The 24913-nt window shown below is 57.0% G+C and overlaps 5 protein-coding genes across 10 annotated transcripts; 3 read left to right on the forward strand and 2 right to left on the reverse strand.

The window, feature by feature from the left end:
- Nucleotides 1-29: 29 nt before the first annotated feature.
- Nucleotides 30-4029, forward strand: LOC141490917 (tubulin alpha-4A chain). The gene is made up of 4 exons (XM_074191322.1): nucleotides 30-140; nucleotides 2077-2299; nucleotides 2613-2761; nucleotides 2979-4029. The coding sequence occupies exons 1-4, from the start codon at nucleotides 138-140 to the stop codon at nucleotides 3948-3950; spliced, it is 1347 nt and encodes a 448-aa protein (XP_074047423.1). The 5' UTR covers nucleotides 30-137; the 3' UTR covers nucleotides 3951-4029.
- Nucleotides 4030-5259: 1230 nt separating this feature from the next.
- On the reverse strand, nucleotides 5260-8521 carry STK16 (serine/threonine kinase 16). Of its 2 annotated transcripts, XM_074191324.1 has the most exons (8): nucleotides 8226-8521; nucleotides 7887-8014; nucleotides 7313-7532; nucleotides 6867-7000; nucleotides 6588-6708; nucleotides 6371-6466; nucleotides 5858-5979; nucleotides 5260-5724 (listed from the first exon to the last, which is right to left on the reverse strand). In XM_074191324.1, the coding sequence occupies exons 2-8, from the start codon at nucleotides 7970-7972 to the stop codon at nucleotides 5586-5588; spliced, it is 918 nt and encodes a 305-aa protein (XP_074047425.1). In that variant the 5' UTR covers nucleotides 7973-8014; nucleotides 8226-8521; the 3' UTR covers nucleotides 5260-5585. The 2 variants fall into 2 exon arrangements, with proteins under 2 accessions (XP_074047425.1, XP_074047424.1); XM_074191323.1 differs by lacking the exon at nucleotides 8226-8521 and having other exon boundaries at nucleotides 7887-8084.
- GLB1L (galactosidase beta 1 like) lies at nucleotides 8330-13008 on the forward strand. Of its 3 annotated transcripts, none has more exons than XM_074191314.1 (15): nucleotides 8331-8872; nucleotides 8986-9136; nucleotides 9236-9296; nucleotides 9995-10089; nucleotides 10174-10348; nucleotides 10440-10498; nucleotides 10604-10725; nucleotides 10823-10863; nucleotides 11024-11142; nucleotides 11331-11405; nucleotides 11526-11615; nucleotides 11727-11840; nucleotides 12079-12210; nucleotides 12421-12636; nucleotides 12716-13008. In XM_074191314.1, exons 1-15 carry the CDS (start codon nucleotides 8616-8618, stop codon nucleotides 12914-12916), a joined length of 1908 nt encoding a protein of 635 aa, XP_074047415.1. In that variant the 5' UTR covers nucleotides 8331-8615; the 3' UTR covers nucleotides 12917-13008. The 3 variants fall into 3 exon arrangements, with proteins under 3 accessions (XP_074047417.1, XP_074047415.1, XP_074047416.1); XM_074191315.1 differs by having other exon boundaries at nucleotides 8986-9091; XM_074191316.1 differs by lacking the exon at nucleotides 11331-11405 and having other exon boundaries at nucleotides 8330-8872.
- Nucleotides 13009-13079: 71 nt separating this feature from the next.
- ANKZF1 (ankyrin repeat and zinc finger peptidyl tRNA hydrolase 1) lies at nucleotides 13080-17549 on the reverse strand. Its single transcript, XM_074191313.1, has 12 exons — nucleotides 16945-17549; nucleotides 16748-16850; nucleotides 16432-16646; nucleotides 16076-16188; nucleotides 15845-15992; nucleotides 15340-15568; nucleotides 15025-15153; nucleotides 14104-14500; nucleotides 13854-13965; nucleotides 13577-13744; nucleotides 13390-13469; nucleotides 13080-13299 (listed from the first exon to the last, which is right to left on the reverse strand). Exons 1-12 carry the CDS (start codon nucleotides 17203-17205, stop codon nucleotides 13179-13181), a joined length of 2076 nt encoding a protein of 691 aa, XP_074047414.1. The 5' UTR covers nucleotides 17206-17549; the 3' UTR covers nucleotides 13080-13178.
- On the forward strand, nucleotides 17266-23929 carry ATG9A (autophagy related 9A). Of its 3 annotated transcripts, none has more exons than XM_074191312.1 (16): nucleotides 17266-17632; nucleotides 18398-18452; nucleotides 18773-18898; nucleotides 18985-19028; nucleotides 19223-19287; nucleotides 19505-19666; nucleotides 20239-20380; nucleotides 20472-21220; nucleotides 21353-21506; nucleotides 21609-21788; nucleotides 21951-22199; nucleotides 22495-22673; nucleotides 22830-22947; nucleotides 23088-23310; nucleotides 23586-23731; nucleotides 23842-23929. In XM_074191312.1, the coding sequence occupies exons 3-16, from the start codon at nucleotides 18796-18798 to the stop codon at nucleotides 23845-23847; spliced, it is 2520 nt and encodes an 839-aa protein (XP_074047413.1). In that variant the 5' UTR covers nucleotides 17266-17632; nucleotides 18398-18452; nucleotides 18773-18795; the 3' UTR covers nucleotides 23848-23929. The 3 variants fall into 3 exon arrangements, with proteins under 3 accessions (XP_074047413.1, XP_074047411.1, XP_074047412.1); XM_074191310.1 differs by having other exon boundaries at nucleotides 17267-17632; nucleotides 18398-18453; nucleotides 18770-18898; XM_074191311.1 differs by lacking the exons at nucleotides 17266-17632; nucleotides 18398-18452 and having other exon boundaries at nucleotides 18460-18898.
- Nucleotides 23930-24913: the final 984 nt, after the last annotated feature.

A 24913-nucleotide genomic window follows, 5' to 3' on the forward strand; every position in this document is an offset into this window, starting at 1 on the left:
CCCTCATCGCCCCTCCTTTGTGGGCGCCCGGCCCCGCCCCGGTCATACAAAAGCAGTGCGGCACTGCAGCTAGCGCAGTTCTCACCGAGATCCGTCACGCAGACTCAACGTGAGACTTTCCGGCCCGGACCCCCACCATGGTGAGTGAGGCCCGGGCTGGACCCCCGACCCTGCCTCTAGGACCTTCTCTCTCTTCCTTTTTTTTTTTTTTTTAAAGCCTCTACTCCAGCTAGGGGCCCCAATTCCGGGGTCCCAAGCCCCTCGCAGAGGGCTCCTAGGTTTTTTTTTTAAATCCTTCAATTATGTGTGTTTATAGAATAAGTGTTTATGAGAAATGTTTTTATTGCCGTTGGGGTGTTGGGGTGCGCCTGCCCAGGCTGGAGGAGAAATCTCACGACCTTCAGGACCAAGCCGGCCGGGGTCGGGGTGGGGGCCCTGCACTGGGGGAGGGTGGGCAGGAAAGGGCCCCAAAGCCACCCCCGGCGCGAGGGTGCCCCTTCCCCCGCCCCCCGAGCCAGTCACGCGGCCTCCGCGGCTGCTGCTGCTGCACCTTGGCCTTCCCGCGCTGCCCCCCATCTGGGGCGCCTTCCTCGGAGTGGCTGGGACACGTGCTTGGCGCCTCCCTCCTCGTCCCCTGCAGGCTCGCCGGCCCTCCTCGGTGACTCAGCGCCCCTCTTCTGAGCCGGGGAGCCCGCAGGGTGGGGGGACGCTTTGAGAGGCGGGAAAAAGCTTTGGGACCTTGCTGAGAGTTAGCCCCTCCCCCTCCAGGCCATCCGGACTGATGGGCAGGGACAGCTGGGGATGGGGCTTGGAGAGACTTGGGGTGGGGGGAGGGGAGGAAGGGCAGATGGTATTTATAGCCAGAGGTTGGGGGGGGGGGGGGCTATGCTGTAATCCAATCCCGGGTTTCGACTGGAACCTCACTGGAAATTATATCGGTGTAGGGTGGGGTGACCCAGTGGCGCTAGAGGAGAAGGATGGAGGATACAGTCTTGCCCTGGGGCCTCGCCACAAGTTACACTTCCTTTGCTGAATATTTTGTAACCTTCCTTCTGTCACCCTGCAGTGCGGTGGGGGAGGGGGGGAGGCTCTCCAGCACTCCGATCCTTAATTCTTTTCACTTTCGCTCTTCACTAGTTAATTTTGCACCAAAAAGAACCGGCTCTGCCGATGACAATCTGCTCTTATCCTGATAACCCAACCCCCCCCCACCCCATGCACTTGTATTTGCTTCCTTGAAGCTCCCTAGCTTTAGCTCTGCTTTCCCTGGGTTGGTCTACACAGAGGCAAGCAAGCTGACGTGGTGCTTTGGGTTTGAAAGTGTGGGGGTGGAGGTGGGAAAAGCAGCTGCCTTCTATCTCTCCTTTTTTTCTTTTTTTTTCCTCCAGAGAAGATGGAGCTTAAATCTGGAAGAAGGTAGGGAGAAGCATAGGCTACATAAGTCTGATAGGTCAGTGTTAGTGGCTTGATTAAGTAGGGAGAAATTCCAGCTGCTCCTGTTTTATATCATCAAAGCTAAGAATCTACCAGAGGAGAGGATTAGGCAGACTTAACAAGGTCTGAGAGCCTTTGGATGAAAAGGCTGTTCTGTTCCTATATTAAAATGGGGTAGGAGGAGCTGCTAGGTGGCGCAGTGGATAGGGCACCTTAGTTCAAATGTGACCTCAGTGGCTGTGTAACCCTGGGCCAGTCACTGAACCCCGATTGCCTCCAAAAAGAAAATAATAGGGATTTGGTATTGTTCTCTTGGACTCCTACACCTTGTATAGGAGAGAATTTGCCTCTGTCCTTGCTCATTTCTTATAGATACCTGGGCATCTCTAGCCCATTTTTAATGATCTCATGGACAATCCTGCTTTTTCATCTCAGTGGATTGTGGAATCAACCTGAACCTGTGTGTGTGTGTTGGGGGGCAGGGGTATCCTGCTTACATGATGTGTTTTTTGAACTCTAACCATTATGAAATCCTGAATCTCCCTGGAAAGGTGCATCTTAAATGAAGACTTAGAACTGATGATAGGATGGACAGTCTGTTGAGTTGAGGCCTTATTTTGTCACCTTTACTTCATCCCTCAGCGTGAATGCATCTCAGTCCATGTAGGACAGGCAGGTGTCCAGATGGGCAATGCCTGCTGGGAGCTGTACTGCCTGGAACATGGTATCCAGCCTGATGGGCAGATGCCCAGTGACAAGACTATTGGGGGAGGAGATGACTCCTTCACCACCTTCTTTTGTGAAACTGGGGCTGGCAAGCATGTGCCTCGGGCTGTCTTTGTGGACCTGGAGCCCACAGTGATCGGTAAGAAGCTGAGAGGGAAAGGGGCAGGCTTGGGATGGCTGGGATAAGGGAAGAAGCTAGGATGAACTCTTAAAAGGAGATCCTTGAACCAGCCCCCCCCCCCCCCAATTCCTGCCTGAAAAGCTAACAGACCTCTTTGAATAAGATTTATTGATTGATCCCATTCTGGACTTGGCAATGAATACAGTTGCTGGTATCTTAGGATGAGCTGAGACAGAAATCAGATCCACCCCAGCATCTAACTCAGTGATTGGTAGAAGGGTGAGAAGTCCTTAGCTCGATTTCCCTGACTCCATGGCAAACTTGCTTTCAGATGAGATCCGAAATGGCCCCTACAGACAACTCTTCCACCCAGAGCAGCTGATCACTGGTAAGGAGGATGCTGCTAACAACTATGCTCGTGGCCACTACACAATTGGCAAGGAGATCATTGACCCTGTGCTGGATCGAATCCGCAAACTGGTGAGTATTTGGGTTAGGGATGGGAGCTTGGAAGGGTCTAGTGGTGAGGTAAGTTTCTTCTCAGTAGTTTTCAGGGGAGAGTAGAAAGGTCCTCATGTTCCAGAGCATGATGCTCTATAGGTATGGGGTCTTATCCTAGGATAAGCTTGGCTCCAGATTCAGCCTCAGGTTTTTACCCAGGTGTGTGTTAACCATCCTTCTCTTTCTTGCCTTTCAGTCTGACCAGTGTACAGGACTCCAAGGCTTTCTGGTATTCCACAGCTTTGGAGGTGGCACTGGCTCTGGCTTTACCTCCCTGTTGATGGAACGACTCTCAGTCGACTATGGCAAGAAGTCCAAGCTAGAGTTCTCCATCTATCCAGCTCCCCAGGTTTCTACAGCTGTGGTAGAGCCCTACAACTCCATCCTGACCACCCACACCACCCTCGAGCACTCCGATTGTGCCTTCATGGTGGACAATGAGGCCATCTATGATATCTGCCGCCGAAATCTGGATATTGAACGTCCCACCTACACTAACCTCAACCGTCTCATCAGCCAAATTGTCTCCTCTATCACAGCTTCTCTTCGTTTTGATGGTGCCCTCAATGTGGACCTCACAGAGTTCCAGACCAACCTGGTGCCCTATCCTCGAATCCATTTCCCCCTGGCAACCTATGCTCCTGTCATCTCTGCTGAGAAGGCCTACCATGAGCAGCTCTCAGTGTCTGAGATCACCAATGCCTGCTTTGAGCCAGCCAACCAGATGGTGAAGTGCGACCCTCGCCACGGCAAATACATGGCCTGCTGCCTTCTGTACCGTGGTGATGTGGTGCCCAAAGATGTCAATGCTGCCATCGCGGCCATCAAGACCAAACGGAGTATCCAGTTTGTGGACTGGTGCCCTACTGGCTTCAAGGTTGGCATCAACTACCAGCCACCCACTGTGGTCCCTGGTGGAGATCTGGCCAAGGTACAGAGAGCAGTGTGTATGCTGAGCAACACAACAGCCATTGCAGAAGCCTGGGCTCGCCTGGACCACAAGTTTGACCTGATGTATGCCAAGAGAGCATTCGTGCACTGGTATGTAGGTGAGGGCATGGAGGAGGGAGAGTTCTCTGAGGCTCGGGAGGACATGGCAGCCCTGGAGAAAGATTATGAGGAGGTGGGCATCGACTCCTATGAGGATGAGGATGAGGGGGAAGAGTAGAGCGGCCACCTGAAGCCATTTTACTGTTTGTTGCAAAATCCTTTCGAAATAAACAGAGTCTCTGTGTTTTGAAACTAAACCTGCCCCCCCACCCCTTGTGCTCTGCCCTCTCTTGCCACGTGAGCTCCTGCTGCTGCTGCTGCTTCCCTCCCTCCCTGCTGCCGTTAACCTTTTTCTTTCCTGTGGGCTGAAGGTAAGGACTGTGAGGATCCCTGTCCCTGCCCAGAGGGCCTAGCCCTAGTCCCTTGCATTCAAGGCCCTGGGGCAGAGGTCAGGCCAAAGAGGACCAAAGAGTTGGACTTGTGTTGGGGGTGGGCTCCTTCTACTGCCAGGGCCAGCCTTGCTCATTCTGGGCAGGATGTGCTCACCTCAAAATGAGAACCAAAGGCCAGTTTTGCTTCTCAGTGATACAGAGCTCCCTGCCACCTTCGTGCTGCCTCTGCATTCTCCAGTTTTAGAAGAAGAGAAGCTTAAGCCAGACCATTAGCTTCATCTGTGTAGAGGGTGTAGGGTGGGGCAGGGTTGGTGGAGTGGCCCAGGGCTGGGTGCCAAGTGGAACCCAGCCTCAGAGCTGGGGGATGGGCAGGGCAACGGTGCTAAAGACTGGTTATGTCTGTCCCTTCTGCATGACCCAGGGGCTCCTTCCCACTGCTTTGCTGGGGACCTTGAGCTGTGGCATTAAAAGTCAGGTCCTCTCCCCTTCTGTCTGTGCTTTCTTTACAGATTCAAGCCTCGCCTCTTGGGGGCCTCCTGCCAGGGCCCTCGGGGAAATTACAGCTAGGCTAAGAGGTGGCCCAGGGCCCAGCCCTGCGTCAGCATGGGGGGATGGGTGCAGTGGGGGAGGAAACCTGTGTCACAAGGGCAGCAGGCGCCAGCCCTGCCCTCACTGGTGATTCAGGGACGCAGTGCCCTTCCCTCAGGGAGTAGAGTAGAGGCAGCAGCCAAGGTTAGGCCCCCTGTTTGCAGCAGGCCCTGCAGGAAGGGGCAGTGGGGCATTGCCACAACAAGCCTGCTTATTAATCATTAACTCATTAGAAAAAAGCCTGGGCTGAAATGGCTGCCACCACCAGCACCCTGGGGCTGTCAAGACCTGTTTGGTGTTGGTGCCAAAGCTTGCTGCTGGCCCCCTGGCTGGCCTCGAACACAACCCTGGAGATTTGGGAAGGGAAGGAAAAGGCTGTTTTTAGAGAGCCTCACCCATGTCCTCAGGCAGTGGAGCTCCTTTTCCCCTACTCTAGGAAGGACAAATTTAGATACTTTTTCTTCTTCCCTCCCCTCCCCCCCCCCCCCGAAAAAAATAGGAGACAAATAAAATGGCCATGTTTTAGTTTCATTTCAGTATTTACATATTCTGAAACTGCTGTTCTCCACCCCTCACATTTAGGGACAGACCATGATGTGAGCCCAGCAGTCCAACTTAAAAGCTCAATTATACTATATGTGACCATTTCTCCACTTCTAGGTTAGCCAGACCCTTTTTCAAGGAATTACTCTTGGTCCTTTGTGGGTAGGAACTCAGAAGCACATATAAAATATTCTTGGGATTGTGGATGCGAGTCTGCTATCCTGAAAGTTCCATTGAGGAAAAAACCTTTCCTCTTATAGAAAGTTCTACATTCTTCACCTGATGCTCTCTCAGATATGTGTGGTATGTTGGTCTGGAGCCGTAGGCTGCAAACTTTCCAACTGATTGAGGAGGAGAGAAGTATGTGGCCGGCACTGGGGATCCACAGTCATCATGGAGGCCAAAAGCTGCCGTAATGCTGGGGAATGCCTGGGGAGAACAAATGTGACAAGCTACACAGACACACACATACACACACCTCTTCCCCCTCACTCTTAAGGCCTAGGGATTTCCATGGCCTAGAAAGCTCAAAGCTTCCAGAGTGGCATCTCCCCACACTCACCTGGGGCTCTGGGGAATGCTGAGCTGGTTCTGTACAGCCAAGGCCACACTGTCCCCTTTCTGGAACACCATGTCATAGGGGCCTTCCCCAAACATCATGGCATATAGCACACAACCTAGGGACTGAGCACACATATATGATTCCTAGAAAATGGAATCCAGGAGTCTGTGTCAATCAGCTAACACTTGTGAGTCATCTAAGCTAGACAGACAAGCTGAAGCCGAGATGGGGAGTCTCCTTGCCCTAAAGACAGGGATCGACCCCAGCTTTGGCAGGCCTATCTGTCCATCCCCTGCTGTTCAGGCATGGAGAGGATGGGAAGAGCTCTGCTAAGTAGCTCCAGGCCTACCAACTCCAGAGACTCAGCTAGACCACTTCCTGTGCCCTGCTGCCAGTTTACAGGAAGGAAGTGGAGGAAAGGAACAACATATCAGGGTTCCTGGGGCCCTGAGCTATAGAGAATAAGGCAAACATCCAAGTGGATAGGATATCTCTACCTCCCATTAGACTCACCCAAATATCAGTTCGTTCATCAATGACACAATGGCTCTGCACAGAGAAGAGTTCAGGGGCACGATATGAAATAGTACAACGCTGGGCTGCCCAGTCCTGAAAAAAAGATCCCAGGAAGTAGGAGTGGGTGCAAAGCCACACCACCACACTCAAAAGGGACATGAAAGTCACCCCACTTTATTACCAGAATCCCTAAATAAAGGTTACAGGGTTCTACCTGCAGAGCCAGGGCCTGCCGGGAGCCTTCCACTTGGATTCGTGCCTGATTCATGGAACCCAAGTCCATTAACACCGGCTGCCCGTCATCTCCAAGCAAAATGTTGGTTGGTTTCAGGTCCCTGTGGGAAAGGAAGCAGGACCCAGGCCCTCTGTGGGGGTTCCTGAAGTCACAAGCACTCAAGAAGCAAAGGCAAGCTTCTGGCCTACCTCTTGGTAAAAGTCCATGCCATCCCTCCCAGGCCTTTCCCCAGCAGGCATAAAATACTTTCCCACTGACCTGTGGGCATAACCCTTGGCATGGATGGCCTCTAGGCCTCTGCAGATGCCTAATAGCAGCAGCAGGATTTGCTCCTCAGACAGGAAGTTGCCTTTGTCTTTCAGTCCTTCCACTTCATTCCAGAGTGTACCCCTCTGCAAAACACAAGCCTCCTCCAATTCTAGCCACAGCTGGCTGCGTTCCTTCTTATTTGATGGCACTCTCCTGCTCACCAGGCTAGGGACCCGTCTTCCGTTAAAAGAGGACCAACGTCTTCAATATGAAAACCCAAAGTCCTGGACTCAATCACTCAGTAACCATTCATACACTGCCTATGGGCAAAGACTCCCCCCCCCCCAAAAAAAAACCACAGCTTGATTCCATCAATTCACATCTATTTCCTTCAAACCCTGAGACCCCAGAGAACTTTCTGGGCAAACCAGTCCTCAAGCAGGGGCGAGTCTCACCTTGAAGAAGGGTAGCAGCAGCCAGGCTTCCTGCTTGGAGCCCCGTTCTGTCAAACAATAGGCTTCCAGGCGAAGGATATTGGGGTGCTGGAAGAGTCGGTGCATGTCGGCCTCCCGCTGCGCCTCTTCCCGGTCCTGTTGCTCGTGACACAGGATTCTTTTTAGAGCGTAAAAGTAGCCGTCGTGCAGTCCCTCCACCAGGTCCACGTAGCTGAACCCACTTGGAACCAAAGAAGGGCCACATTAAACAAAGCCAGCGGTTCCTCAGGGCCATTAGAGGCCTTCCTAACAGGGAATGCCACAGACCCGTCCCGCCAGAAGAGGGCAGGGGGCAATCTGGAGGCAGCTTCGGCCGTACTTCGCGTTCTCCTTGCACCCCAAATTCCAGGGCTGGGTTCATGGAACTTAGAACAGGTAGAACACCTGGGTCCAAATTCCATTTCTGACACCATCTATGGAATCTCGGGCAAGGCCCCAATCTTCCGGGCTTCAGCTTCCCCCCGGCCGGGGTTCCGGGGGTCTGTGCGGCCAGGATGTCTAGGATGGGGGGCTGGGGCTGGGGGGCCGCACTCACCCCTCCCCCAGCTTCTGGATGAAGAGGTATCTCTTGCTGTCAATGGTGAGGGTCCCTCGGGAGCAGATGCACAGCGTGTGGCCCATGGCGCCTCGGGCATCCTCGGGGCGGGGGGCAGTGGCCAGCACCTGGGGGGGGCGAGGGGAGGGGGAGGTGGAGAGCAGCGCCCCTCGCCCACCCGGAGCCCGGAGCCGGCGCCCCGCCCCGCCGGGAGGGGCTCAGCCGCGGGGGGGGGGTGGGGGGGTCGGGGTCCAGCCCCTCCCCCGCCCGGCCTCTGCCACCACGCCCCTCCCCCCAGCCCCGGAGGCCGCCCCCCGGGGAGCCGCTGCTGCCACGGACCTGGCCCTGACACGCGAGCGGCGGCGGCGGCGGCGGCGGCGGCGACCGGAAGCGGTCGTGTCGTCATCTTCCCGCGCCGCGGCAACGGCTCCCCGGTATCCTAGCAACCTCGTCCGGCGGCGGCGCGGGGCGGGAGGAGGCCTGGCCAGGCCCGGGCGCCGGGTGGGGGAGGGGGAGCCCCTCCCCCTCCCCGGGCGTCGGCCCCGGCCCTGGCTGAGCTCCAAGTCCTGTCCGGCCTGGGCCGGGGGAGCGGGAAGAGGCAGCCCCTCCCCTCAGCGCCCGGCGCCCCTCCCCCGCCCGGCCCCCGCCCGGCCCCCGCCCGGCCCCCGCCCGGCCCCCGGCTTCCTTTAGCCCCGCTTTGCTGCAGGCGGGGTCCGCGGGGCGGGCGCGATGTCGGGCCGGGCCGCGCTCGGGGGGCCGCGGCTCCGGCCGCTCCTGCTGCGCCTCCCGCTGCTCCTGCTGCTCCGCCTGCCGGCCCCGGCGGCGCCCCGCTCCTTCGCGGTGGACCGGGCGCGGGACGCCTTCCTGCTGGACGGGGCGCCGTTCCGCTACGTGTCGGGCAGCCTGCACTACGCCCGGGTGCCCCGCCGGCTCTGGCCCGACCGGCTCCACAAGATGCGCACGGCCGGCCTCAACGCCGTGCAGCTGTAAGGGGCCGGCGGGCCGCGGGGAGGGTGGCGGGGCGCTCCGCATGCGGCCGCCGGCGGGCCTGGGTCCTGCCGCCCAGCGCCGTGCCGCCCCTTAACCCTTCTCTCCCCAGCTACGTGCCCTGGAACTACCACGAGCCGCAGCCCGGGGTCTACAACTTCCGAGGCAATGGGGACCTGCCGGCATTTCTGAGGATGGCAGCCCAGGAGGACTTGCTGGTGATCCTGAGGCCCGGCCCCTACATCTGCGCCGAGTGGGAAATGGTGAGAGGGAGGCGGGACAGCCCCCCGACCCATCCTTCCCACCCTCCTCATCTAATTCTCTGTTTGTCTCTCCCCCTATCCCCGCCTCCGCGTCCTCAGGGTGGTCTCCCATCCTGGTTGCTTCGGAAACCCGACATCGTCCTAAGAACCTCAGATCCAGGTGAGTTTGGGAACTAAAGGCCGGAACGGAAAAGTAGAGACGACCAGAAGTTTGTCTGGTCAGGGACTCGAAAGTGGCAGCTGTAGCTTGGCTAAATCGTTAGGACATGCCAGGGCTTTGGTATCTGGTAAGTAGATCCTAACAGCACACCTCAACTAGTAAGAAGACCCCTTCCGGCACGCAACCTCAACTAACTGGGTTACCACCTAAAGATACTCGGCTTTGACCAACTGGTCTGGACGGCAAAGAACCTTGCTCTAGGGAGGCCTTTCCCGTCAGGTTTCCTGACATCTTACACGATGGGTCAGATTCAGTTGCTCTCATCAAGTCATTTGTCTGGGCAGGAAGGGAGCTACCTTCCTAGGGGAGAATTCCTTAGGGAGTTTCCTTGACCACAACAAGACCAACTGGATTTTAGTCCACTCTTCTACTCTTCCATTTCCTTCCTATTTTGCTCAGTTGGTGCTGTAAACCCATACCAATACCTCTTCCTTGTAGGCTTCTTGCGCCAGTCTCTGTGAACTCTCAGAGGGTGTCTGCTTGATTTAGTTCTTAGTGATTCCTACATGCATTGATAGGAGAACTAGAAGAGACTTTTGCTCAAAGTGAAGGATGCTTGAGCTCCAGGACCATTTGTTTCAAGAAAGTTGTGGGAGAAGGGCTATAGTGGAGCTCAGGGACACTATCTTTTCTTTCAGACTTCCTTGCTGCTGTGGACTCTTGGTTCCATGTCTTGCTGCCCATGGTCCAGCCATGGCTCTATCACAATGGGGGCAATATCATCAGTGTCCAGGTTCAGAGGGGCAAAGAGGTCTGGGAGGGTAGGGCCAACTGTTTCACCTTTCAGTCCAAACTTAGTGTCCTATCTCTCTGACAGGTAGAAAATGAATATGGCAGCTATTTTGCCTGTGACTTTAGATACATGAGACACCTAGCCGGGTTATTCCGGGCACTGCTGGGGGATGAGATTGTCCTGTTTACCACAGATGGGCCTGAAGAGCTCAGCTGTGGCACCCTCCAGGGACTCTATGCCACTGTGGACTTTGGCCCAGGTCACCTGAGGAGAGGGTATGGGTAGGGTCTGGGGAAGGTACCCTCTGACTGGGGAAGGTGACCTCATGTACCCCTTCCTTCCTACTGCAGCTGACAACATGACCGAGAGCTTTGCCATGCAGCGGAAATATGAGCCCCGTGGGCCCCTGGTGAGGGAGGCGGCGAAGGGGAACCAGAAGACGATGACCCTGAGGGAGGGCTGTGGTGGGCCCCCTTATACTTTCTCTCCCTCATCTTTTCATCCAACTCTTCAGGTGAACTCAGAGTACTACACAGGATGGCTGGACTACTGGGGGTGGAATCACTCGACTGTGGGCGTGAAGTCTGTGAGCAAGGCACTAGAGGACATCCTGGAGGTGGGGGCAAGTGTGAACATGTAAGTGGCTGGGGGAGGCTTCTGGATGGTGGCTGAACTTCAGGGTGCAAGTGACTTAGAAAATCAACACTTTCTTCCTGGCCCTTTTCTGCCTCAGGTACATGTTCCATGGAGGCACCAACTTTGGCTACTGGAACGGTGAGTCCAGGACAAGCTGGGGGCAAAAACAGGGAAATGGAGACAATTCTGCATTTGAAGGACAAGCTGAGGGTGGGAAGTAAAAGGAGGTTGAGTGCTACTGCTGCTCTCTACTGGCAAGCGTTCTAGCTGCTGGGCTGTTTTTCTTTTGGTCTCCCAGGTGCTGATTGGAAGAACAAATACCTACCAGTCACAACCAGTTATGACTATGATGCACCTCTCTCTGAAGCTGGGGACCCCACACCCAAACTACTTGCCATTCAAAGTGTTATTAGCAAGGTGTCCACCAATATTATGGCTCCCCTGATATTCTCCTGAGTTTCATAAGGGGCTCAGAACATGGGGGCATTTGGGCAGCTGGGATGGTAAGGGGATCCTGTGTAGGTCTAGGGTGAGGGATGGGGTGTCATTCTAGTTGTGGATTTTTAATTTCTGATAGTTCCTGACAAAATCAATGTTGGGCTTAGTTCCAGGAACTTCCCTTGGGGCCCTTGCCCCCCCCTAGCCCTAAGATGAAGTTTGGACCTGTTACCCTGAAGCTGGTGAGACTCTCATCCCACTTCATTTGATTCCACCCATCTCCGAGTATTCTTCCTCTTCCCTAGTCCCCCCTCTACTTCCTCCCTCTTCTGTTCTTTCCAAATTTCCTTCTGCTTTTGTAGGATGGTAATCTGCTGGACTTTCTAAATGTTCTGTGTCCTGATGGGCCCATCCACACTCACAAACCCTTAACTTTTGAGGCTGTCAAACAGGTGAGGCAGTGTACCCTTATCCAGCCCTTCCCAAGCTCCATCGCCTAGAGATCTCTGAAATGCTTGAGTTTTTTCATAGTCTACCTTCACTTCTTCCTTCCTCATCACCAGGATTATGGCTTCCTATTGTACCGGACACGACTGCCTCAGAACTTGACAGAGCCAACCCAACTCTGGGTAGAGAACAATGGCATCCGGGACCGGGCCTACGTGATGTTAGATGGGGTGAGAACTCTGTTCCAAGACCCTCAAGGTCTCCTCCTGCTGAGGCTTCCCCTTTCCTGTCTTGCCCTCCTTATTTCAGGACAATTATTAGCCTTCACCTTCCTCTTAGTATTGAGGATGGATGATGATGTTCTGGATGGTGAAAGCTCTCCTTGCCCTTGGGTGGTGTTGCCAGTAAGGCAAAGCAGTAGCAGCAGGGCCATACTAGCTTCCCTTCATTGCCCCATCCTGGTCATAGGTGTTTCAGGGCATCTTGGAGCGAGACAAGGAAGAAGCCCTGTTTCTGACAGGGCCAGCGGGAGGCACGTTGGATGTGTTGCTGGAGAACATGGGAAGGATCAGCTTTGGATACAACATGAGTGATTTTAAGGTGGGACAGCCAGGAACCACTCTGCCCCACCCCCATCACATCTATGACTAGATGGGGAACTAGATCCACATCTGACCCCATCATGATCCCATGGAAAGGGAAGTGGTTGGAGATAGGGGAAGAAAATGAGACCAAGACACCTTCCTTGTCCTATGGATTGCCAGTGTGGATTTGCCCTAAGAGTTGGTCATATACCCCCCTCCCCCATAGGGCCTGGTGCAGCCTTTGGTGTTGGGGAAAAGCGTCCTGACTGACTGGCTGCTCTTCCCTCTGAATATTGATGCCCTTATGGACGTGGAGAATAGGGTGTTTGAGACCCAAAAGAACAACTCAGAATCTCCCTCTGGCCCTGCCTTCTACTCTGCAGCGTTTCAGCTCCCAGGTCCTGCCTGGGACACATTTCTCTACCTCCCAGGGTGGACCAAGGTACTAGGTTTTGGGGGAAGGGTAATGAAGGGGACCGGTCTATTTGCAAAGAAAACTGACCCTTCCCTTCCCCCACTAGGGTCAGGTCTGGATCAATGGCTTTAACTTGGGCCGCTACTGGACGAAGCGGGGGCCCCAACAGTCCCTCTATGTGCCAGGACCTCTGCTCTTGCCCACAGGGGCTCTCAACAACATCACACTGCTAGAGCTGGAGCATGCACCTCCTAGGCCTCAAATTCATTTTCTGGACAGACCACTCCTCAATGCCACCACGCACTAGAGATGATCCACGGCTCTCCTGAAATGCTGTTTTTCAATCAAACTTTATTGCATTAAATTTCAATTTCAGAGGCACTGTCCCCTTTTCCTCTACATGTGTCTAGCTGTTTTTGCTGGGACTCCCCCACTGTTCCCTCACTTTGGTTTTCTGCATCTGCCTTTGGTACCACAGCAGAGGTGGGGGGGGTGTAGGAGGAGCTGGCCCCTTCACTTCCCTTGGAGATCTCACATCCCAAACAGGCCTGGAGGGGACTGTGGGAAGGTCAGGAGAATGGCTTCCCTCCCCGGCGGTGCTCCTGGAGGCATCGTGTGGAGCAGAAGGAGAAGTCGAGATAGTGAAAGGGGACAAGCCCCTCCAGAGAGGTCCCACAACCCCAACAGCGCCTGGAGAAGGAAAGGCAAAGAGCTGGACAGGTAGTTGGGTGTCTCCCCAGATCCCTGGCCTCTTGTCCCCACCATCCCTATCCTCTGTACCTGGTGTGGAGGAGGCTGGGAGGCTGAGGGGTTGGAGCCCCAAGCTGGGCAGCCAGTCTGCGCTCTGCTGCTACAGCTCTCTGAGAAGAAGAGGACCCGCAGTAAGAACCAGAGGGAAACCACTTCAGAAGGGAGAATGTTAGTTCACATTTCTGAGGACAGGGCAGGACTGGGACCACCATCTCACCTTTTCACGGTCACTGAGGGCAGCAAATCTCTGCCGCTCCTCTTGTTCACGCTTCTCACACTCCTCTTGTTTGCGACGCTGTTCCTCCCGAAGCCTCCGTGCTACCCTCTGCTCACGCCGATGGGCAGCTCGCTGTGCCTCCATCTCTGCTGTCAGGGGTCCAGGGATCTGAGGAGTTTGGAGGAAGGAAGCTACTAAGTCCCACCACGAGCCCAGAAAAACCCTCCACAAAGATCTGAAGCAGCTCCTCCAGTCCCCTCAACCTCCCAGCACTCACTTGGGCCTTGTTGTAATCATGGGCATCTGGATTTTTCTCCATGAACTTGCGAAATTCATTACGTGTCGTTTTGTCAGCTGCAACTGCATATGGGGGCCGGGCAGAGGAATCCCTGTAGGGTGGAGAGAGAGCCAGGTCACTGCCCATTCTCCCACTGGTGGCACCTAGGGAAACAAAGGAGACAGCTCAAGGCCCTCGGTGCTGGGGCCTGCTCCTGGCAGAGTTCTGGAAGTCGCTTTCCTTTACAAACCTGATCGTGGGGTCGGCACCATTCTCCAGCAGCAGTTGGACGATGAGGGCCCTGCCAGCTGCGGCTGCTGCATGCAAGAGGGTGGACCCCCCCGAGCCCAAAGGGGCACTGAGCAGAGAAAAGAGTGTCGTGTCAGAGGGGAGGGCAGCAAGCTGGGCCTTCAGCACTCTAGTGTCTCCTGCACGGCAGGCTGCCCATAGGGTGTCCCACGGCCCTTGTTGCCTAGCCTCCTCCTGGGCCATCTGTGGAAGAGAGACAGCCCCGGCCTCCTGGCTCTTTTTCTTTTTTTTTCTCCTTCTCCTCTTAGGCAATAATTCAAACTCCCGAAGATCCAAGGTTCCCAGGGTCAACTCTACCAGCTCTAGCTCCACAGGGGAGCTGCCTTCTCCTTCAGACCCTGAAGGAAAAAATGGGAGGGTCCCATCAGAGGTTGTGGTTTATGTGAGTTGTTTAGGTTCTTGAGACGTATAAAGACAGACAATTTAACACTGACTACCACATTGAAAAGGCTGCCAGCCTGCATGATGAAGAATACCCTAGTAGAAGGAACTAAACTAGCACAGACAAATGCTCACGGCTTTGTTTTAATAATATTACAACAAATAGTCTAACAAGTAAAGTAGCTTTTGAGTAAAGATAAGGGGATGGACAGCAGGTCAAGCCTGAAAAGTCAAAACAAGTTGTGGCTCCTCTTTCTCTACCTAGCCATCAACGTTGTCCTGGTAGACACCCATCTCTACTGTCTCTACCAGAGTAAAGCACAAATTTGAATTTGGGTGCTAGTGACAAAAGTGATATGCATAGGGCTGAGTCCAGAAAAAAGATGTCCATGAGTACTTTTTTGGCTGAAATACCTGAAGAGAGATGGAATTTCTATGATGTGTGAGAATAACCCTCTGTACTTCACAAGAAGAGACTCACCACTTGGGTCAAGGTCCTCATCCTCATTACTTGGACTCTTCTCCTGACTGGTGGGGTTTTTTTCCTCCCTTTTTATTTTCCAGTCTATCTGAGGAGAATTCAATCTGGGTGTTTCCCTTGGGTCTTCTCCTGTGGCAAAAAGAGGAGGCTATGACCAGTAGGTTCCCCAGTAGGCTAAGCTAGGAGAAGGAATACCAGAGTCCTCACCATGAAGATGTGGCTGAGGAGCCCCACAGAGACCAAATGGTTCCCTTTTCCCAGAATTGGGGTCAGAGAGGAGGAAGAAAAGTCTGAAGATGTGGGCTAAGCTCTCACCATGAACGTGCACCATGGCCAGCACCTGAAGGACACGCTGAAGTTCTCGGAAGGTGGGTCTACGGGTAGCAAGGGGAATTTGCCAGACACGGGGATCCCCCTGATGCAGTGGTGCTCCACGGCCCCCGAAGAAGAGAGCCCGGCCAGATCGGGGGACTCGAAGCAGTATAGTCCCTGCCTCCCCCAGTGGCCCTGCCCAGCCTGGCCCTGTCAGCAGCTCACGCACCTCCTAGAAGAGACAGCAGCTCAGCTTCACGAGCTATGGTCTATCCTCCAGCCAGACAGTGGCTCAGGAGTCACAGTTTGAGGGAAGACACAGGAGGATTAAAAATTAAAGAGACTAACGACTCTAAAGATTTCTACTCTAAAATTCTTCCTCAGGAAAAAGTCGTGATGATTATTTTTAAAAAGGCCAGGGGGAGCAAAATTCTTTCTAATCCACTTCGAAGAAATTGAATCGAAAGAGAATTTTGAAGAGAGATTCTGAAAGGTCTTAATGGTTCACCTTGTATAACGCAGCCTCATTGTAGCGCCTCAAGTTAGCTCCAGCAGAACGAGATCCTCCGACTCTGGCATCCTGAAGTCCCTGGGCCGTCCCCCGCCGTGCCCTGACGGTATAGCGATGAAACGTTTTGTGGGTCACTACTTCTCTCCTGTTAAAAGACCTGAAGGTCAGCGGGCTTTTCTGAGGATTTAGCCCTGGACTCATCTCAACTTTCCATTTAATTCTTATTACCCTCTGAAGACGGCACCAGCAAAGTGGCCGGCAGCAGCCATGAGAACCGCACAGCACCGAGGACCCCCACCCTGTAGGGCCTGCAACAGCAATTCTGCCTCCTCTGTGGGGTCCTGGGAGGACCAGGAAGGGCACGTTAGTTCAGTCCACCACCAGAAGCGGCTAATGAGATGGTATAGCATTTGTCCTCTAGTGAGAAGACCCGGTCTGACCTTAGGAAAGTCCTCGGCCTCGGTTTCCCTATCTGTAAAGTAGGGGGTGACGATCCCCACACCCGCCCCCTCCCAGGGACAGCCTAGCCCACCCCGGACCCGTGCTGGGGAGTGGTCCCGCAGGCAGCCCGGGAGGCCACTTGCCTGCCGAGGCCCCAGCAGGCATCGAAAGGCAGAGAGGAACTGGCCCTGAGCGTTCTGGAAGAGGACCCTGTGCGGAGCAAGGCCCCGGCGGGGGTCTCGGCCCTCAAGCTGCGCCCCCTCCTCCAGCTCCACCTTTCCGGGGTCTGGGTCCGCGTCCGGGTCCGAGTCCGGGTCCGAGTCCGAGTCGTCGGAGCCCGAGATGCTGGAGAAGTCTCCTGGGACCAGACGGGACCAGAGTGAGCTCGGGCCCCGCCGGCCCCCCGAGTCCCCGCCGGCCCCCCGAGTCCCCGCCGGCCCCCCGGGCCCCGAGGCTCACCTGCGCGGCTCCGCTTCTCAAACTCGGGGGCGGAGAGGGCGGGCCGGGCCCTCAGGCGCTGCTTCAGGTTGAAGCGATGCCAGTCCAGCCGGTAGTGCTCCCTCTGCAGGAAAGCCCAAGGCGGCCGAGGCTCGGGGTCGCCCGGGGGCCCCGGGGTCCCCGCCGCCCCCAGACCCCCGCCCCGCCCCCGCCTCTACCTGATCCCGGCGGCTCCCGAAGGCCTGCGCGCAGGCGCAGCACCACATCCTCTCCCCGGGGCCGGGGCCCCGCTCCCCGGCGCCGCCCTCCTCCTCGGACCCGGCAGGGGGCGCCGCGGGCCGAGCCCGGCCGGGCCGGGCCGAGGGGCCGGGCGGGGCCGGGCCCACGAGGCGCAGGCCCCGCAGGAGCGGGTCGCCGGCCCCGAGGTCCAGCAGCGACACGGAGGCCGCAGGCGGAGCGCGAGCCGGGCCGGGCGGCATGGCGGCGGCCGGGGCGGGACCGAGGCTCCGCCCGTTACCGGGGCGACGGGCCCCGGCGGTGACTGCACAGTGCGGCCGCGGCCCGCGGAGCCGCCTCGCTGCCGCTCAGACCCCAGCCATGCCACCTCGGGCCCGGCGCTACGGGGCCCCGCGAAGGACACTCCGCGGCGCGTCCCTTGGCCTCGCCCTCCGAGCAGCCTCGCATTGGTCCCGCTAAGTCTCCGCCCGCCGCACGCCGCATGTCCCACCCCCGCGGCGAGCGATTGGTCGCGGCATCACCGCCCCCCGCAGTCATTGGTCCGACCGGCCGCGGGACACGATGAGTGGCACCAGCCCGGCCTAGCGCTCGGGCTCAGGGCTGGAGTCGGAGCCCCGGACGCCAGCGCCTCCACCGCCGCCCGGGCTTGAGGAGGAGAGCCGGAGACCGGTAACCGGCGACCGAGGGCCCGGGCCGGGCCGGGGCGTAGGCGCCCCGAGCCCGGGACGACCGGGGCTGGAGGGCAGAGAGTGTGGGGGAGGGGAGCGGGGGCGCTCGTGCGGCGGGTAACTGGGGGGCCCGGGCGGGGACGCGCGCTCCGGGTGTTTTGATAGCTGGGCACGCGCGGCGGGGGCGCGCTCCGGGAAAGGGGGCGGGAGGCGAGGGTCTGGGAGCGCGCGGCCGGCGGCCCGGGCCCCGCTGCCCGGAGGCCCCGCTGCCCCGAGGCCCCGCTGCCCGGAGGCCCCGAGGCCCCGCTGCCCGGAGGCCCCGCTGCCCGGAGGCCCCGCTGCCCGGAGGCCCCGCTGCCCCGAGGCCCCGCTGCCCCGAGGCCCCGCTGCCCGGAGGCCCCGAGGCCCCGCTGCCCGGAGGCCCCGCTGCCCCGAGGCCCCGCTGCCCCGAGGCTCCGCGGCGGTGCGCGAGGCCGGGCGGGGGAGGAGAGGCCGGAGGGAGGCGAGGCCGGAGGGAGGCGGCGCGCGGAAACCCGAGCCCCGGCCCGGCCCGGCCCCGCGCGGCACGGCTGAAGCCCGGGGAGGGAGCAGGGCCCGGGACGGAGGGGGCCGGGGAGGGAGCGGGGCCGGGCCGGGGAGGGAGCCGGGCCCGGGAGGAGCGGGGCCCGGGTGGGAGCGGGCCCGGGACGGAGCGGGGCCCCGCGCAGCCGGCCTCCGTCAGCCTCGTTCCTCCTCCCACCCCCACGTCTGCCACCTCCCCCCGCAGCTGCAGCACCGCCTGGCATCGGGCGCGGAGGGGAGCAGATGCTGTCCATGGAGCTGGTAGGTGCCCGGGGTTACGTAAAGCCTTTGTTTGGTCCTAAAGGGCTTTCTTATAGGGAGTCAATCAATCAAGAATCAGTGGATCGATCCATCAGTCGGGCTTGCCCCCTTTATTCTTAGGCAAGGCTGGAGGGGCCACACCTAGAAGCCTGCAGGCAGACCCGCTGAGACCTCCCACAGCTCAGCTGTCAGCCTAGGTAGCCCCCGCCCCGCCCACCGCTGTAGGAGGCAGCGATAGCCCTTCCTGTCCTCCCTGGGTCAGGAGGCCCCAGGTGCTGAACCCAAAGCTTCCCCTCTCGTTTCCCATTCTTTTGAGCTGGACAAGGCAGGTAGGTGGTGGTGATGGCCCAGTTTGACACAGAGTACCAACGGCTGGAGGCCTCCTACAGCGACTCGCCCCCTGGAGAAGAGGACTTACTAGTGCATGTTCCTGAGGGCAGCAAGTGTGAGTCCCTGGGAAGTGTTGGGGTGGCTCAGGTATCCCTTGGTGGGCAGGGAGATGCCCTAACATCCATTTCCTTATTTCCACAGCACCCTGGCATCACATTGAAAACCTCGACCTCTTTTTCTCTCGGATATCCTTTTGTGTTGGGTTCCAGAAGAGGTGACTGCACTGAGGGGGTTGGGGGATGAGGCTGAGACTGTAACCCTAGGAGCCAAGGAGGGGCTGAGGAAGCTATCTGGTTAGAGGCGATACATCTTTGGGACCCAGTTTCTTTATGGGATCCTGATCCCTCACTCCCCTCAAGTACTTTCTTAACAGCCACACGTCTATAACCTGCACCAGAAGAATGGCTTTACCTGCATGCTCATTGGGGAGATCTTTGAACTCATGTAAGTAGACTGAAGGGGAAGGGCTTCACCCTCCTGCTTCCAAAGCACCACCTAATTCCACATGGGTAGTGGTATTGTTCTGGTTCCTGCTCCTTTCTCCCCAGAGGCATCTTTATCCTATCCCTTCCCTTCTACCTAGTCTTTTCATGTTTTCTTTGGTGTCTTTCACATGTTTCCCTGATACCTGGAGATAGAATTGCCTTCTTTCTCTTCTTAGGCAGTTCCTCTTTGTGGTGGCTTTCACCACCTTTTTGGTCAGCTGTGTGGACTATGATATCCTCTTTGCTAACAAGATGGTGAATCACAGTCTACACCCCAGTGATCCTGTCAAAGTCACATTGCCAGATGCTTTCCTACCTGCTCAGGTTTGCAGTGCCAGGTAAAGGCCCTAGGTGATGAAGATCCTGAAAAGATCCAGTTGTTATTTGGGTAGTATGCATTACCTAGTGGAGGCAGCAAGTGGCCTCAGGAATTCAAAGTATCATTTTAAATTCAGGAAGCTCTTTGTCCTGACTGTGCAAGACCCTGCTGATAACAGAAAGACAGCTACACCTTATTTGATGTTCCTTTCCTTTGAAGATACTGTAAAATTGTTTTTAATTGATAACACCATGTTCTCCTTGTGTGTGACATAGAAAACTTGCTCTGTGAAACTTAATCTTTGGGGAGAGAAGTCTAGATGTCGGCCCTGATGTGTCTTGCTTTCTCCTGCAATTGTAGACCAAAGATAGCACTTGTTCCTGAGAACATGTTGCTCATTTTTTCCTTAGCTCATTGAGGCTAAAACTGGAGTTGGGGGGAAGTTGGGTGTAGGTCAGCAGTAGCTGTTGCTGCCAGCCCTGCCCTGAGTCACAAGCTCAGATATTAGAGTTGCAGAATGGACTTCAGGGGCAGTCTGAGTTCATAAGGAGGTGGGCCAGGGTACTCCAAGCCTGTTCCCCTCCTCACCAGGATCCAAGAGAATGGCTCCCTTATCTCCATCCTGGTTATTGCTGGTGTCTTCTGGATCCACCGACTCATCAAGTTCATCTACAATGTTTGCTGCTACTGGGAAATCCATTCCTTCTACCTGCAGGCACTGCGCATCCCTATGGTAAGATAGGCTCGGGGAGGCCAGGATGGGGAGATGGTGGCAGAAGACAAAGGAACTCAACTTCCCAAGCCTTAGCCCTCATCTTTTTCAGTCCACGCTTCCATACTGCACCTGGCAAGAGGTCCAGGCGCGCATTGTGCAGACGCAGAAGGAGCACCAGATCTGCATCCACAAGCGGGAGCTGACAGAGCTCGATATCTACCACCGCATCTTGCGCTTCCAAAACTATATGGTGGCGCTTGTCAATAAGTCACTCTTGCCGCTGCGTTTTCGGCTGCCTGGCCTGGGGGAAGTTGTGTTCTTCACTCGTGGCCTCAAGTACAACTTTGAGCTCATTCTTTTTTGGGGGCCTGGCTCCCTGTTTCTTAATGAATGGAGCCTTAAGGCCGAGTACAAGCGAGGTGGTCAGCGCCTGGAGCTGGCCCAGCGGCTCAGCACCCGCATTCTCTGGATCGGCATTGCCAACTTCCTGCTGTGCCCCCTCATACTGATCTGGCAGATCCTCTATGCCTTCTTCAGTTATACGGAGGTGCTGAAGCGGGAGCCTGGTGCCCTGGGTGCCCGCTGCTGGTCACTCTATGGGCGGTGCTACCTTCGCCACTTCAATGAGCTGGAGCATGAGCTGCAATCACGCCTCAACAGGGGCTACAAGCCTGCCTCCAAGTACATGAACTGCTTCCTTTCTCCACTTCTCACGCTGCTGGCCAAGAATGGCGCCTTCTTTGCTGGCTCCATCCTGGCGGTGCTCATAGCCCTCACCATCTATGATGAAGACGTGCTGGCCGTGGAGCACGTGCTCACGACCGTCACGCTGCTGGGAGTAGCCGTCACTGTCTGCAGGTGAGCAGGATACAGGTGAAGGGAAGAGACAGAAATGAGATCAAGGAAGGTCGCTGCTGAGTGCAGGGAGGGAGGGAGTGGACTCACTGCCTGGCTCTTGGAGTGCTGACCACAACTCCACTTCTCTTTTAGGTCATTCATACCCGACCAGCACATGGTGTTCTGCCCAGAACAGCTGCTGCGAGTCATCTTGGCTCATATCCACTACATGCCTGACCACTGGCAGGGCAATGCCCACCGCTCTCAGACCCGTGATGAGTTTGCACAGCTTTTTCAGTATAAAGCGGTAAGGAGAGTGGAGGGTAGGGGGTGATAGCAGTCAGATGAAGAGCCCCTGGGCCTCCCCAAGCCTCTCCTGCTCCCCTGATCCTTGCACTTTCCCTTGAAGGTATTTATCGTGGAGGAGCTGCTGAGTCCCATTGTCACACCTCTTATCTTAATCTTCTGCTTGCGTCCTCGTGCCCTGGAAATAATCGACTTCTTCCGAAACTTCACTGTGGAAGTTGTTGGAGTTGGGGACACCTGCTCTTTTGCTCAGATGGATGTTCGACAGCATGGTCATCCTCAGGTGATGGCGGAAAGGGGCTCTTGGATGTCCCCGTCATTGATTGTCCCACAGCAAGTAACAGAGCCACCAATTGGCTGTGTCTGGGGCAGGGGGAGGCCATCCCAACAGGGACCAAAGGAGGGGAGACCTGTTGCTTCTCTAATCAGTTTTCTCTGTCTGCAGTGGATGTCTGGGGGCCAGACAGAGGCCTCAGTTTACCAGCAGGCAGAGGACGGGAAGACAGAGTTGTCACTTATGCACTTTGCCATCACTAATCCTGGCTGGCAGCCACCTCGTGAAAGCACAGCCTTCCTGGGTTTCCTCAAAGAACAGGTTCAACGAGATGGAGCTGCAGCTGGGGTCCCCTCAGGGGGACCCCTTCCTGAAAATGCTCTTTTCACATCTATCCAGTCCTTACAGTCTGAATCAGAGGTATGTGCTGAGGGAAGAAGGTGGAAGCTTAAAATGGAGACAAAGGCCGATCATGGAGGTGTCCATGTGTGGCTGGGCCCTGGGTGGTTTGGCGCTTGTAGAGGAACAGCCTAGGGCAGACAACATCAGAGCTTCCTCAGTTACCCTCCACTGGTCTGAAGATGGCCCTGGGCCTTTGGTCTCTGAGGTGATTAGAGCCAGGCTGTCCAACCTTCTTTTAGGGAAGAGAATCTTGGAAAACAGAGATCATCTCTCACTCTGAATCGCCAAACTTCCTTTCCATCTTTTTTTGCAGCCACTAAGCCTGATTGCAAATGTGGTGGCAGGTTCATCATGCCGAGGCCCACCACTGCCCCGGGAGCTCCAAGGTTCCAGGCATCGGGCTGAAGTTGCTTCTGCCCTTCGTTCTTTTTCTCCACTGCAGCCTAGCCAGGGTCCTCCTGCCCGAGCACCTGGTACTCTGAGCGGCTCAGGGTGAGGAGCAGTCAAGGACAGAGCTTGTGGGAAGGGGAGAGAGGGAGGGGAAGGACTCTGGGCCTCAGAAGCAGAGAAGAGGGCGCTGCTTTTAGAAGCAGCTGTTGCTCAGGCTTAGTGCTAAGTGCCATGTTTGGGGGGGTGTCTGGGTGCCAGGGTGGATGCCCGCACAGCCAGCTCTGGAAGCAGCGTGTGGGAGGGACAACTGCAGAGCCTCGTGCTGTCTGAGTACGCTTCCACAGAGATGAGCCTTCACGCCCTCTACATGCACCAGGTTAGTAGGCTCACACACACGGGGGAGGGGGGCAGAGGGTCGGAGACCTCAGTGGTCCAGGAAACTGCAAGCCTGGACACTTGGAGGCCTGTTGGGGCTGGATGTGAGGCCATGCTGACCAAGCTGCTTATTGCCCACAGCTGCACAAACAGCAGGCTCAGGCAGAACCAGAGCGGCATGTCTGGCACCGGCGAGAGAGTGATGAGAGTGGGGAAAGCGCCCCAGAAGAGGGCACGGAGGGATCACGAGCACCTCCCAATCTTCCTCGTTCTGCCAGCTACCCTTGTGCTGCTCCTAGGACTGGAGCCCCCGAGACCACAGCTCTACAAGGAGGCTTCCAGAGACGCTATGGGGGGATCACAGGTAAGAGATGGACCAGTGTGGGGTAGGAGAGGGTTGTGGGAACAAGGAACAAAAGAAAACCGAGTCCTGGATTCACATTCTGTTTCTTACACTTGGTCACTTACTGCCTCAGTTCCTTCAACTGTAAAATAGCAACAGTTAACCACACAGGGTGGAATTCAAATGACAACATCGGTATAAAGCCCCTGCCAAACTTAAGAGCTCACCAGTCTAAACAGCTGTCATCCGTCCTAGCCCCTCTCCTCACTTCCTCTTGGGCTCATTTTCTTCTCCAGATGCCAGTACTGTGCCTCGGGCTCCCTCTCATTTCTCCCGCCTCCCTCTTGGGGGGTGGGCAGAAGACGGGCAATCTGCAGCCAGGCACCCGGAGCCTGTGCCGGAGGAGGGTTCTGAGGATGAGCTGCCGCCCCAGGTGCACAAGGTAAGGGCTAATGCGTGGAGGATTCCCCAGCTCGTGCCCAGCTCACAGAATGTAGGCTCTTCTGCCCCCTGACTTCTCTGAGCCAGTTTCCTTCTTTCTCATCACCGCAGGTGTAGCCATGGCTGCAGAAGGCCCAGAGCCTCACTGAACAGTTGTCACGCCCCCCAAGAGGCTGAGGCCAGCTGAATGGGAAGGCTCCCTTGCGATTTGCTGCCTGGTTCGGTGTCTGTCTGAGCAGGGCCAAGGGCGATGCCGACTCCGCTCAGAGTAGTTCCGGAGAGTGGGAGGCCAGCCCCGGCAGCTGGAGGCCTGGGCACGCTGGGCCCTGACTGCTGGCCCCACACCCCCCTCCTCCCTGTGTGTGGTGCTAGGAACCAGCCCCGAGCCCCTGCCACAGCACTGCCACCTCTCCCCAGCTGCTGCCTGCCCTGCCCATGCCAACTGGGGTGCCTGTGCCAACCGTGGGGAGGCTGTGCCTAGGCCCTCCCCCCCTTTCTGTGATAGAAGGGGAGCCCGCCCATCTCGGGACCTGCCTCCCCTCCCGCCCCTGCCTGCTCCCCGACTTGCGGGGCTGGTGTGTCGGCCCCGCTCGGGCTCGGCTTCTGCTTTGCACAGCTCCCTGGAGACCCCGGAGGGCTGGGTTGTGTTTTGGATTGGTTTTCCTCACTGCTGGAGCAGGACTTTGGAGCTCCCCCTCGTAGGTGGACGCTAGGAGCCTCCCCGGGGCCTTCCGTGCTAATCCCTGCTGCTGCTGATCGCCCCCTGCCCTGCCCTGACCCCCGCAATCTACCGCTTTGGAAGAGTGGGGCGCGTTCCGCCCCGGACGCACTACCCGCCGGGACTACAACTCCCGGCATGCGGCGCGCGAGGGCGGGGGCGCCGCTGCCCTCCGGCGCTTCGCGGCCGCGCTGCATGCTGGGACTCTCCCTAGGCCGGCCCCGGCTGCCCCGGAGCGCCGGCTCGCCGCGGCGGTTTTTGGTTTTTGGGTCCCGGCGGCGCAGCTCCCCGGAGGGCCGTGTACAGCTTGGACGGCATTGAATAAAAGAGGGACTTGGATTCGGTGTGACTCCCTCGCGCTCTGGTGTCCTCGGCGCCACTCCCCTTCCGTGCCCGGCGTCGAGCTCCTCCCGCCTGCGCCCCCGCCACGGGCCGGGGAGGGCCGGGACAGGAGGACCCGGCTCG

Source organism: Macrotis lagotis, chromosome 6 (assembly GCF_037893015.1).
Source record: "Macrotis lagotis isolate mMagLag1 chromosome 6, bilby.v1.9.chrom.fasta, whole genome shotgun sequence".
Classification (NCBI taxonomy): domain Eukaryota; kingdom Metazoa; phylum Chordata; class Mammalia; order Peramelemorphia; family Peramelidae; genus Macrotis; species Macrotis lagotis.